This window comes from Typopeltis vanoorti, chromosome 1 (assembly GCF_054136105.1).
Source record: "Typopeltis vanoorti isolate ZY-2024b chromosome 1, IOZ_Tvanoo_1.0, whole genome shotgun sequence".
Lineage (NCBI taxonomy): Eukaryota > Metazoa > Arthropoda > Arachnida > Uropygi > Thelyphonidae > Typopeltis > Typopeltis vanoorti.
Window position 1 is genome coordinate 69,205,804 of NC_143549.1, and position 14,287 is coordinate 69,220,090.

At 35.2% G+C, this 14,287-nt stretch overlaps 1 protein-coding gene across 2 annotated transcripts in view; it reads left to right on the forward strand.

Annotated features, from left to right (window-relative positions):
• LOC150110069 (copine-8-like) overlaps positions 1-14,287 on the forward strand; it is a 294,861-nt gene that overhangs the window by 165,048 nt on the left and 115,526 nt on the right. Inside the window, exon 10 of one of the 2 annotated variants that reach the window (XM_090391056.1) lies at positions 2,684-2,762. In XM_090391056.1, the coding sequence (XP_090247182.1) occupies positions 2,684-2,762 (79 nt within the window). The remainder of the gene's footprint in view (positions 1-2,683; positions 2,763-14,287) is intronic. The other variant, XM_090391066.1, reaches the window with a different exon arrangement.

Here is a 14,287-nt window from a genome sequence, read left to right on the forward strand (position 1 = left end):
AGTTGGGATGTGCTTTCGGATTTGTTCCAGTAGCTGACTTTTCGCTGTTCACCCTGGTTCCCTGGCGAAAACAATGGGCCTTGTTTAACTGGACAACGCCCCAGTAGGCATGAAATTTTGTTACGTTGTACCGTCATTTTTTGTATTGGTTTAAGCCAATAAGAATACAAGTTGGTTGTCTAAATCCCAAATTTCCAGCCCATCCTCGTTCGTTCAGTATCCAGGTAGATACCCAACAGGGTGCACCACGAGAAGGTGAGAATTGGACATTAGGTCAAAAGCCCTAGTCGGTTCTCCGCATTCCTTTAAAGGCTGTGTGGAGGTCTCCTCTCATTTATACAGCTTTAACCCTTAAGCACACCCTTTTACTTCCTGCCTTGCCTTAACCTGTATTGCACATATGGTCAGCTTTATTTTTGATTGCCGACAGCTATATGTTTATGATCTATCTAATTTCTCACACTCTGCAGCCTAGCAAAAAAATTTTTTTTTCGACTGCACCAGCCAGTACTTTCTAGAGTGAGGGATTGGAGTGTAGATTAATGACAATGCAGGGACTGTAAACCTTAATCATATTTTTCTCATTATCTTATTGTATCATTATATCAGTCATGAGAACTTACTACTAGCACACAGGTTTGCAAATTTTTTTGGAGATAATGCATTGATAGATATCAGATCAGTGTGTTGTTTGCAAGTTATTTATTATAACTGAGAAATGCATAAACATCAAATAGATATAGTTACACTTTATTAGTTTTTCTAAATCTTGATTCTAAGCTTTTATAGGACTTAAACATTGCACTAATGTAAATTGAAGGATGCTCTTGGATAGTTTGAGGCTAACCTTCTGACATATTCTACACTACTAAGATAATGACTCATTACATATATTCACACAGCCACTTATTCCATGCCGCAAGATTCATAAGTTAAAATTGGTTTGAATACATTTTACATGCTACTTGTTTTGGATAATTTTTCTCTTATTTCATATAAATTTATTTAGCTGGCTCTTTGGTTATTCTGTCATCTGCTATATTCCTGTATTTAATTTTCCATCTCCACTAAAAACTGTGACTAAATAGCTGACATATTTTACTTGTTTTGTAGATTTTCTGTTGAGAATGCAATTGGTATATTTATGGTACAGCTTATTTTCATAATGTTTGTCTTTTAATGCTGATTTTCATGCCGTACATGTGGATTTATTTAGGAGTATAACATGACGTGCTTAAACTAAATAATGGAGTATAATATATCTGATTTTGATAATAGGTTTTACTGCCACTTTCCTTTAATGGAATTCATGTAGATGATTTATGGCTGTATAAATAGGAGTACTTTTTCCTTACACTTGGCTTTTGCATCTTTCTGTACATCCTTCAAAACTACTGGGTTACAGCTTAAGAATAGAATGAAAGTAATGAAGTTTACATCACATAAATATTTTCCCATGACAGCTTATCATATGCCTTTTCTAGAATTAAAAATCCCTGAATTAATTTTCTTGTGTTCCCATGATTTCATGATTGTGTTCAAATACAAATCTAGTCCTCACAATCTAGTAGATCCCTATTTGGCCTGGATCTGAGTCATTTTACTCCAATTTTTCTTAGCTTTTCTTTTCAAATATGTGCTTGACAAATCCTACTTGGAGTACTCTATAGGCAGATTCCTCTGCATTTGTCACATTGCTTTATTTTCTTTTTAGATGAGCACTATTGAGTTCTCCTCCAGTTAACTGGAATCTGACTTTGGAACAGACATTCAGATTTATGCAGTGTAGCTACTGAACTTCATATTTCTCCTATTCCTGAGCTTTTCCAGTGGTCTTAAGAACATTTTTCTCTGTATTCTCTGAGAATATATGTACCTTTTAACATAATTTCTGCTTTTTTTTACAATTCTCTTGAGTGAATCAGTCATTGATTTCTTCAGATTTTGCCATTGTAACTCTGAAGTTTGTTCTTGTTTTTAAAGTTTTTTTTTTTCCACCAGTTATCTTTAATTTGTATATCAATGATATAGGGAAAGATTTAATGGGGGGGGAGGATATTTAGTTTGCTGATGATGCAAAACTAGAGTTTTTTTTGTGTGTAATAATTAGTTTAGATTTCCCATGACAAGTCTCCAGACTCCGTGGAGATAACCGTATAATAATAATATATATAAGCTTACATTTCACCTCTGAAAGGTGTTTGACTTTTGATTCTTTCTTTTTAAGACTTTCATATGTATTTTTTTATTCTACTTTAAAATTAGAATAATAGTAGATAAAGGTGATGTAGATATTCTGCAAGATGATTTTAATAAATTGGCATTGTGGGCCAAGGATAATGATTGTCAATTATACTAAATAACACAAACCCATTTTTGAATAGCATAAAAAACAACAGGGACAAAAGTATCTGAGATTAATTGAAATTGGTTCTAGGACTGTGAAATTTACACCTGGTCTATGTTTAATTTCAAAACGCATCAAAAATCCATTATGAGTGTGATTAAAATAAGTATGAATTTTTAATATAAGTAAAGATAACAATATAAATAATAAAATACTTTAAGAGAATCTTTTAAAAGCAACAGATATTTAGAATTTTTTTGAATGTTATAATGCAAGGAAGCTTGCTAGTGTATTAAAAAAAAAATTAACTTTTATTTTTTTTTCTCCCTGTTTCAGTAGGCATGACTTGATTGGAGAATTCACGACAAACTTTCATACTCTTGCTTTAGGTCCAGATCCACGCAATGAATATGAGGTGGGTGTTGTGTATTGTATTAGGTTTTATATTTTCCCCCCCTCTCTCTCTCTCTGTGTGTGTGTGTGCGTGTGTGCGCTAAAATGAACACAAGTTCATGAATACAAGCAAGCACACATTGCACTGGTGTCATTGACTTGATTTCTTTTCTTCCATCTTCCTTCCCCACTCATTTTATGTGCTACAAAAATTCCACACAGTTTATGTGAAATTTTTGTGGCAAAAAGCATAATTATGTGATAATGTACTATAAGTTTCATACTTTCAGAGGTAGAATTGCATAAGAAAATTTTTAAATTGTCATGTGATTTACACTTGCATTGTTAATTGCTACAGTTGATGTTTGTATTGGATTCAACCACTCTTCTGTAGAATCTTAGATCGTGCATCTTTTTACACATTCCTATTACTTGAACCCTGTAAGCTCTGATTTCCTGTTTGTTTGTTTCCACATTGGACTTCTGAGATATTTTACTGCTATTCTTCCAAGCTCTATTTGGTTCCCTGGTATTAACTTCCTGCATATGCTTATCTGAAGTGGCATTATAATTATAGGCAACAAACATTATCATTAGCTAATAATGTTTGTCTAGAATTTAGTGTGGGTGATATAATGAGTTCTCTCTCTCTCCCACTTTCTATAAGCTGTAAAGCCTCATATGTGTATACTGCAAGATCTCCTTTATTAATTTGTATGTTTCTATCATATCTCCTCTCTTCCATCCATTACTCAGATATTTGAAGACAGCATTCTCTTAGTCTATCCTCATATGCACAATTTCATAGGCCAGTTATCATCTTGGTTTTTATAGTTTTTTCAGTTGTCTCATCTCCTCAGAACCTAGGTGATCATATCTGAGCACAGTAGGCTAGATGTGGTTTTATCAAAGCCTTGTGAAGTGCAAGGATTTGCCATTGCAGTTATCTGATATGATGACTTTAATCACCTTAGCAATGTGGTCCATAAACTATAACTATCTACCATCACTCCCAGCTCTCTACCTTCATTGACAATTTTATGAAAATGACTATTAAAATAAAATACTCTTTAGTGGCCTCTCTCTTGAAATCATATAACCACTTAGCAATATTGATTGTTGCCAAATGCAGGAAAAAAGGAGAAGCAGAAATGTCCATTATTATCTTTCCTAACTTTTCATTATTGGCAAATAATTGTGTCTTAATATCCAGACCAATCCTAGTAATCATTAATATGAAGTTAACCAACAGTGACCCAAGTGCAGAGCTCTGTGGTGTCCCATGTCCCACTAAAAGGTGACTCTTTGCCTCTGTGTACACTATGAATATATTATTATTATTATTATTATTCCTTCCTTCCTCTTTTACCATGTGGTGTCGAAGATTTTTCTACATTTAACCACTACTGCATCGAGGATAAGGTGGTTAGCCCTATGCTTCCCGGTGTGTCCTATGTCTGTAGATGCTGTGTTCATGGATCGGTTTGCCTGTTCTGGGGAATGGAAAAACCTAGTTTCCGGGTGAGGAAACCCCCCCCCCCCCCTCACCTCTGTATGAGACTGGCTAACTCACCTTTAGTCAAAAGAGATCAGATAAAGAGTCCTTGCATCACTAACAGGAATTGAACCCAGGTCTTTCCGACCAAAGGATTTCATCTATACTGACTGAGCTATGGAGACTCATGTATATATATATATATATATATGACTTGTAGTGTTGACTCGGAATTGGGATATGTTCATGCTTTTTATATACTGACTGAGATTTGAGAATTAGAATAAATAATGAAATTTATTAAAATACGCAACATTTTTCATCGGGGTGGCCGACTTCTTCAGGCGTGATAGAACCTACAAAGCCAATAAAAAACACTGTAAAGGAACATTGAGTCACTATAAAACCATAAACTATAAAATCGACTATAAACTACAGTTATTTTGAACTGGAGCTACAGTCCGTGTTAAAGTTCTATTGCTAGAATCCTGTGCGCGTGTGATTTCACGAGTGCGCCAATATCTGACAGCAGAGCTAAAAGAGTCGGGCAAATTATAGCTGAGGTTACTGTTTAAATGAAGAGGGTCCATGACAATCTTTAGACTCGATTATGCGGCGTTCTACCTCGTCGTGGCATATGTGGAGGTTTGAAGTTGTTGTCCACTTTATCTCATGTTGGTAGCCTTCATTATTTGTGTTAACCGAAAACAGGACATGGCTTGAGAGGGCACTAGCTCTAGTTCTTTTGTAAGCGATGTCTCTTTGGTGTTCCTCGAGACGTAGGAGGATGGACTTTTCCGTTTGGCCATAGTATGGTTTCCCACAGTCACATGTGATTTTGTACACACCTGGGAATTGTAGACGGTTATGAGCTTGCTTGTGATTGCTTAAACTTGATCTTAGTTTGGGAAGAGTAGAGAAGCACGTTTTTATGTTAAACTTTCTTAAAATTCTACTCAGTTTCTTGGAGAACGTGCTGATGTATGGCAAGGAGATATAGCCTTTGGAGTCGTCCTGTATTTCTATGTTGTTTTGTTGACTGGCGTTACTACGTTGTTTTGAGAATTAGATATGTGGATGACATTTTCCTCATCTGGGAACATGGTATTGAGAATCTTCACACTTTTCTCAATCACTTAAACAACTTCCATCCAGACATCAAATTAAATTAACCATGGAGATGGAAGAAAATGGATCTCTATGTTTCCTGGACGTTAAACTTACTAAAACACTTGAGTCCATAAAAATCTCCATCTTTAGAAAACATACACACACAGACAGATACCTGCATGCATCCTCACATTACTATCCGGCACAGGAGATGGGTATCATCTCAACTCTAGTGCATCGTGCTAGATCTGTACTGTCAGATGAAGAGGAACTAAAAAATGAGCTACAACATCTTAAAACGACCTTCAAAAAACAATGGCTGCTCTTCAAAAAGTATTAATAAACAACTATACCACCATCAGCAAAACAACGTAGAAATACAGGACAACCCCAAAGGCTATATCTCCTTGCCATACATCAGCACGCTCTCCAAGAAACTGAGTAGAATTTTAAGAAAGTTTAACATAAAAACGTGCTTCTCTACTCTTCCCAAACTAAGATCAAGTTTAAGCAATTACAAGCAAGTTCCCAACCATCTACAATTCCCAGGTGTGACAAAATCACATGTGACTGTGGGAAACCATACTATGGCCAAACGGGAAAGTCCATCCTCCTACGTCTCGAGGAACACCAAAGAGACATCACTTACAAAAGAACTAGAGCTAGTACCCTCTCAAGCCATGGCATGTTTTCGGTTAACTCAAATAATGAAGGCCGCTGGACAACAACTTCAAACCTCCACATATGCCACAACGAGGTAGAACGCCACATAATCGAGTCTAAAGAGATTGTCATGGACCCCTCTTCATTTAAACAGTAACCTCAGCTATAATTTGCCCGACTCTTTTAGCTCTGCTGCCAGATATTGCGCACTCGTGAAATCACACGCGCACAGGTTTCTAGCAATAGAACTTTAACAAGGACTGTAGCTCCAGTTCAAAATAACTGTAGTTTATAGTCGATTTTATAGTTTATGGTTTTATAGTGACTCAATGTTCCTTTACAGTGCTTTTTATTGGTTTTGTATGTTCTATCACACCTGAAGAAGTCAGCCACCCCAATGAAACATGTTGCGTATTTTAATAAATTTCATTATTTATTCTAATTCTCGTTTCTCAGTCAGTATAGAAAAAGCATGAATATATCTATATATATATATAAATAAATGTATATTATCGCTGCTCAAAAAAGAAAAGTTTATCCGACACTAGGAAGTTGGAATGAAAGAAAGAGAGAGAAAGAAAGAAATTAAAAACACTTTGTTGCCATGCCTATTTTATTTTAGAGTATATTGTGATTACAGCTTGTTTCTAATAGTAATCATTAGAATACAAATTACAACTGTGGTAAACACAAACAGATTTATGTAGAAATAATTCAGATTGCAATGGAAAAAGAAGTAAATATCTTAACAAGGTATCCTCTAGAAGATGGATAAAAATTCAATTAATTCGAATCAAGCTAAATGTAGTATTAGATCGACTGTCTCACAAACCTTTGGCAGATGATTGCGGATATATTTCTGGGGTTAGGAAAGTGCTTCATGGCTGATTCTTAAAAGCCTTTTAGACCTATAGCAACTTCTGTGCAATAAATTTGTATTCCTGGATTTAATCATGTTTGAAGAAATATCCAGAGAATGGATTGCAGTTGATCACATTATAAAGAAAAATGGCATTAAACCTGATATCAAAATTTGAGATGTTTATCTCAGCTCTACTTTATGCAGATAGTACACCAGATTTATTTAGGAGTGTAATAAGTCTGTGAAATTCCCTGACTGAATTGAATAACAGCTATAATAAAGTAAAACAAGATAAGTAAAACATTTTGGCTATTTAGGCACAATCTCTAGTGAAGACAGACTGAAAAAAAACCTTGAAATCATCAATTGTATTCTGAAAGGACAACTTGTGAAACAAACAAAACATTTCAGCTATTTAGGCACAAATTTTAGTAAAGCTTGCAAATTATGGAAATAGACAACAGAATTAACAAAACTGATATGAATCGTAGAAAGTCAACTGAATACATTTATGTGGGAATAGGAGTATTTAGTTGCAAGACTAAATTAGCTATGTATATAAGTCAGTGTTCGAACCAAATTTAACTTATGGATCTAAGAGCTGGGTTAGAAATAAGACACTTGATCAAACACTGGAGACCTCAGATTATGAAGGTTCGGACAGATATTAGGAGAATGAACAGATGGTATAATCATGTTTAAAATGAGGATCTTGATAAGGAAACTGGCATTGTTAGCATTCAGGAAAGCAGTACTAATCTCAGGTGATTCACTTGAACTAAATGTGTGAGGAATTGGTAATAGAAGCAGTATTTTTTTTTTCTTCTAGAATTGCAAGAAAAATACTTGCCAAGAAAATCATATTTGTCGTGGATTGATACAGTAAAAAGTGCATTAGAAGATTGATATATTAGGTCTTTGTTAGAAAATTGTTGATATGTTGATAACAAGTAAACATTTTAGCTATTTTGCCACAATTTCTAGTGAAGATTGCAAATTAAATATGGAATAGTTGACAGAATTAGCAAATCTGGAGCAACAGTCTTAGTAATGATGTAAACTTCCTCATGTAATACTGTGTAGTATCTTCTCCCCCCGCTCCTCCTTCCCTTTCAGGTTACATATCAGGAATTTGATGAGAATGGTGGTCTGCGAGTCTTTGCTGTCTGTACAGTTGATCTAAAATAAGTTTTATCCATCACTCTGTTCAAAGTAAGCTAAGCTGCAGGCACAGAGGAACTTTATACCCTTCAAGACATGCAAGAGGATTAAGATTGAATGGATAAAGGTAGCTAGCTGAATGTATGATTTCAAAGTGGCATGGAGATTATATTTGCAAAGAACTTTAGCTGTCTATTTAGCTCTCAAATTTCACTTAATTCTCATATTCAGTGTTATTTCTCATTTTATAAATGCATACTATGAGAGAGCTCTACTCCAATCATCTCTGATTTGACCCTCATGTCAGGTCTTCTGAATTATGCAGTGTAGCCACTAAGATTTTTGTATCTCTATATTTTAGCATTTTTGGTTGAATATCATCTACTCCAGCTGTCTCCACATTTCATTTCGATCGCTTTTTCTACCTCAAGTATTGATATTCTTGTAGAATTCTACAAGACAATACATGTCAAGTATTGATATGTATTCTTGATTGCATTCTTCTTGAGTGTTTGCTACCATCATGCTGATATTGTTTCATTTAGCAATTTTTCAAAGAAATTATGCCACATATCTGGAATATCTTTATCTTCACTTGCCATGTTACCTTTATCATCTCCTGATTACTTTTACTGTACTCTTTCCTTCATTTTTTAAGCTTTATTAATAGTCTCCAGAATATTTTGCCACCTTTATTTATTTTTTCTATATTTAATATTTATTTTCTATATGCATTATCTTTAGGACAAGATTGTTCCCATATCTTAAGCCTGCCCATTCTTAGAATACTGCTCACATGTTTTGGAATTGGTGTGCTTCAAAATTCTTGATGCTGCCCAGAAGAGAACAATTCAGCTCATAAATGATCCCTCTCTTACAAATTCACTTTAATCTTAATGTGAGAGATACAGTGTTTTGACACTTTATTCTACAAGTACTTTAATGATCATTCCTCCACTTTCTGTTGCACCTGTTAATATAAGAACAGCAATTTACCCAGAATCCCTTTTCGATGCCTGAAAAGGAATGATGGACCAATTTCTGCTTTGAACAGATTGATAGATCTAGCATCTATCTTGAAGAACATGAACTACATCTGCAATCATCTGTATGACAAACATACTGAATCTGCTTTTCCTTTCTTTATTCCATCCACTTGTACCCCCCATCATATACACAAACACATACACGGTGCCGATGTGATTATAGGTCTCTTGACCTCTCATGTATGGGATCATTTTATCATTATCATGAAATTCCTGATATGTACCTTTTGGGGAGGGGGCCCCAAAAAAAAAAAGGTACAGGGTTACAGGATAATTATAATAGTACTACATGAAAACGTTTTGCCATTACTAATAACTTATGATCAACAATTTTCCTGCAAATGAATGTGTTATTAGCAAGATTCCTTCAATATTATCAAATCTTATATTTCTGTCCTTTAAGGCACTTTTTACTGTATCAATTCATCTACATCTTGGTCTTTCTCTGGGTGTTTTTCCTGCCAACCTTGCAAAGAACACTTGTTTTTTTTTTTTTTAATCATTCCTCTCCCATTCTGTTTAAGTGACCATACCACCTGAGATGAACTCTACTAACACATTCCTGAATGTTAATAATGTCAAGTTCCTTCTTAATATCCTCATTTTTAATATATTTCCATTGATGGAAGTATCATATTAAATTGAATTCTAATTGAATCCTAATCTTTAATATGATTAAAGATTAATATGAAAAATGATCCCATACATGAGAGGTCAAGAGACCTATAATTGAAATCTAATCTTTTTAATGTGGTACTTCCATTGATGGAAGTATCATATTAAATTGAATTCTAATTGAATCCTAATCTTTCTCAGGACTCTCATATATGTGGTCTCTAGTCTTTGATCAAGTGTTTTATTGCTTACCTAGCTCTCAGATCATAAGTTAAAAATTGTTTTGAACACTGTTATGTATACAACTCATTTAGTGTTTTGGCTGATTTGTTTTTTATTCTATATAAATTTATTCATTTGGCTTCCTACCATACCAGCTTTGCTAATTTTGTTGTCCATTTTCAGCTGCCTCCATTCAGGACACAGTTGATGTTTTCAGTATTTCTGCCTATTTTCATTGTCTTTGTCTTTTTATTGCTGATTTTCACACCAAATTTATTACAACAGTTATTCAATTTAGTCATGGAATCTTGCAGGTTTGTACTGGATTTATTCAGAAATATAACAATCTGCATAAAGATGAATAACAGTGGAGATAATGTACACCCTTGTCTTACACTCGATTTTACCTCAAACCATCTTCCTGTGCCTCCTTCAGTTCTAACTGCTAACTTACAACTCAAATAAAGATAAGTATTACTTGATATAATGTTCTATTTACACCATATAACTGTAGCATTTTGAAAAGCTTTTCTCCTGTGGCACCTTGTCATGTGTCATGTGCCTTTTTCCAGATCAACAAAATTTAAATACAAATCCTTGTTTTATTCCCAAGATTTCTCAACTATTTGTCTTAAAGTGAAAATCTGATCCTGACAACCTGACCTGAATTCAGCTTGTTCTTCACCCAGCCTCCATTCCACAATTTTTCGTTGCCATTTCTCAAGTATACTTTCATAAATCTTACCAGTCACAATCGGTAAGGAAATATCTCTGTAATTCTCACATTCAGTTTTATTTCTCTTTTTATAGATGGATACTTAAGAGCTCTACTCCAATCATCTGGAATTCCACTCTCTGAATATACCTTCAGAATTATGCAATGCAGCCATTGTAAAACCTTCATACTGAACATTTCTGGCTGAATTTCATTTACTTCAACTGCCTTTCCACTTTTTGGTGACTTTTTCTACTTAAAGTATGGATATGTAATCCCGACTACATCCTTGTTGGGAGTTTTCTACCATCATGCTTTCACTTCTTGTTTCATTTAGCAGTCTTTCAAAGTTGTCACCTTTATTGCCTGATTCCTTTTATAGTAATTTTTCCTCCATTTGTAAACTTTATCAATAGCCTTCAGAATATTTTGCCACCTTCCTGATATTTATTTTCTATGTTCTTACTAAACTCTTCCCATTACTTTTGCTTGGATAGTTTTACAGAGTGCTTTGCTTTCTTACATTTTTCTGTGTATTTTCTAAGAGCACAAGCCAACTTACATGCCAGAAACTTTCAATATACTTTCTTCTTTTCCTTCACTGCATCTTTAACTTCCTGATCCACCATGGAATTCTGATTTTTCTTTCCTTAGAGAGAACCTCACCACATGCCTTCCTCGCTGAATCAATCAATATTTTCTTCAGAGTTTGCTGCTACTTTTCCAAGGTTTGGTTCTTGTTTTCCAACTCTTTCATTTTTTTCTTGAATGATGTTTGTGTATTTGAGTCTACAGTTCACTTCTAAAAGCTGCTCCACCATGATTAATTTTAAAACTTTCTTACACACTTTCATTTTCAGTATGAAATTCAATTTTATCCTGCTCAAAACTAAATAGTGATCACTCCCTATTTTTATGTTGGAAAATGGTGTTAGTAATAACTAATCTACCTGAACCGAAATCCAATAGGCATTTACATTATTATATTATTATTAGCTTTGCACTTTTCTCCAAATTTTCCAAAAATATTTCTATATGTCTAATAATCATTTCCTACTCTGCTGTATAGATCTCCAACAAGGACCAACTCTTCCTTTTTCATTGAGTCAGCTGCATTCTCTAATGCCTCAAAACATCCTTCCATTTCTTACTTGATAGAACCTACTGTGGGACCATAAGCACAAATAAGTCTCATTTTCCAGTTCCCCATTCTGATATTTGCCCACATCTCTCTACTTGATATTGCCTGCCATTTAAGAAGATTATCCTCATATTTAGTGTTGTATACTATAGATACTCCCTCTTTTTCCTGATTGTTATTGCCTGAATATACCATTTTGTATTTGTTGCTTAGAAAGATCAGCTATGCTATCAGCTAACGCCTTTTTATTCCCCATATACGGGGAGTAGGCGAGGCCATTTAGCCCTATCTAACTTTTGGAGACTGAGTGGGCAGTTCAATCTCCACTGGTACCAATCAGAGATAGATGGCCCAAGGCTATCACTAATTAAGCGGTACTCAGTGAAGAGAGAGATGGCTCAAATGTGCCACCACCTCGTGGTCCCTAACCCTAACACAATATATTTAATGTCTGAAATAATGTGGGTTCTACGGTCAATTTTCTTGAGTTTACAGGACGAAAAACCAGAGTTTCCGGGAGGAAAAACCTGCTTGCCTGTGCCAGAGATCGACTAACTCGGGAACCGGTCGAAAAAAGGCTTAGAAAAATTTCCTCTAGTCGCCGACTAGACTCGAAACCAAGTCTTACTTCGTGCGGCCAAGCGCGCTTCTTTGTTTTTTTTTCAGTCACACATATTATGTCGATGTAGTACTTATCCAATTCTTCTGCTAGTTCCATTTCTTTTCTATTGATGCTTCTTATGTTCATAGAACCAATCTTTAATTCAGTTGATGTTGATTAGTGATGTGTTGTGGGATTTGTTCTAGTAGCTGACTTTTTTGCTGTTCGCCCTGGTTCCCTGATGAAAATAATGGGGGGGGGGGGGCTTGTTGAACCGGCAACGTTCTAGCCAGCATGATATTCTGTCGTGTTGTATCATCATTTTACAATGTGGTTTAAGCCGTTAAGAATACAATTTGGTCAGCTACATCCCAAATTCCCAGCCCATCCTCATTTGTTCAGTATCCATGTAGATGCCTAATAGGGTGCACCACAAGAAGGTGAAGATTGGACATTAGGTCAGAAGCCCCTAGCAGTTCTCTGCATTCCTTAAAATGCAATGTGGTGTTCTTCTCCCAATTATACAATTTGACTTTTAAGCACCCCTTTTATCATATTATATATACTGTATTTATACACGCACATACACACATGGCCGTCAGCAGATTAGATCGTGCACTGAGGCAAACAATTAAATATTGTCCCTGATGAATTACAAGACAAAAATATAAGAAAATCTCCAATTGCTATTTTGTTTTTATTACAAGAGAAACATTAATGCAAAATGATTACATAATAATATTAATTAAATGTTTGCTCTACGGGGATATTGCACAATAAAACTGTTTATAAGCTCTTCTAAATTTAAATTCGGATATGTCTGTCTCTATCGATATAGTTGGTAGATTAACCAATCTTTCTTGGGTCATTGCTGTTCACAAATAATTTTTAATCAGTTTAAGCTCAGAAAAACTTCTTTCAGCACTTGCTATCATGACGGCGCCTACCTCAATATGGCTGATTGAGCACCCTTATTAAGTCACGCCATGAGGCAGCTGCCTCTATGCTACACCCTGTCAACGGTACTGCACACACAGAGCCAGGACTATTTGTTTAAAGACATCTTTAAACCAAACTCAAGGCATTTTTGCAACACTTTTTAGCCAATGACTACAACTCTTATAAAGTAGACAAAATACTGCATGGTCTTCCATCATTCTTGCTATCAACACAGAAGTTATTGCTGCAAAAGAGTTCCCATCCCGAATAGGGATGGGAAAGAGTTCTGTAAATATAATCCACTTTCAAACCACACATTCAGCTAGCTACCATTCTCTTAAGGATCATCTTCATCATTTTGCACATCTTGGAGTTTATTCCTTGTGTTGGCAGCTTAGCCTACTTTGAACAGACTGATAGATCTAATTTTATTATACAATGAAACCTGTGGAGAATTCATGACTACACAAACACACATAATAACCACAGTAATAAGTTTTAATAAGTAAATATTTCATCCTAAGTATCTTAGGACATCGTCAGTACAGTGCTGACGATGTCCTAAGATGCTGGCCTGTTTGGCTTAGTGGTGAGCGTATCCGCTCTCCAGCCAAGAGGCTGCGGGTTTGAATCCTGCCATGGGCATGGATGTTTGTGATTGTCTGTGAAAATACTAGTGGTGGTGGTGGATGGTAGATGGCATTGGTGTAGATGTAGTTGGAGAATTGGGTGGAGAGAGTTGTAGAGTAGGTGCACTTGATGAGTCTTTGGACTCCCTGGAGGCATTAAGTAAGTAAGAATAATTATTATGTGTGTTTGTTTAGTCATGATAGATCTAATGTCTACCTTGAATAACATAAGCTATATCTGCAATCATTTGTATGGCAAGTCAGAAGATGAACATACTCTGGATATGCCATCATACAGGATTAAATGAAAATATTAAAAAAAAAGCCAGCTGTACTGTATAGAAATCA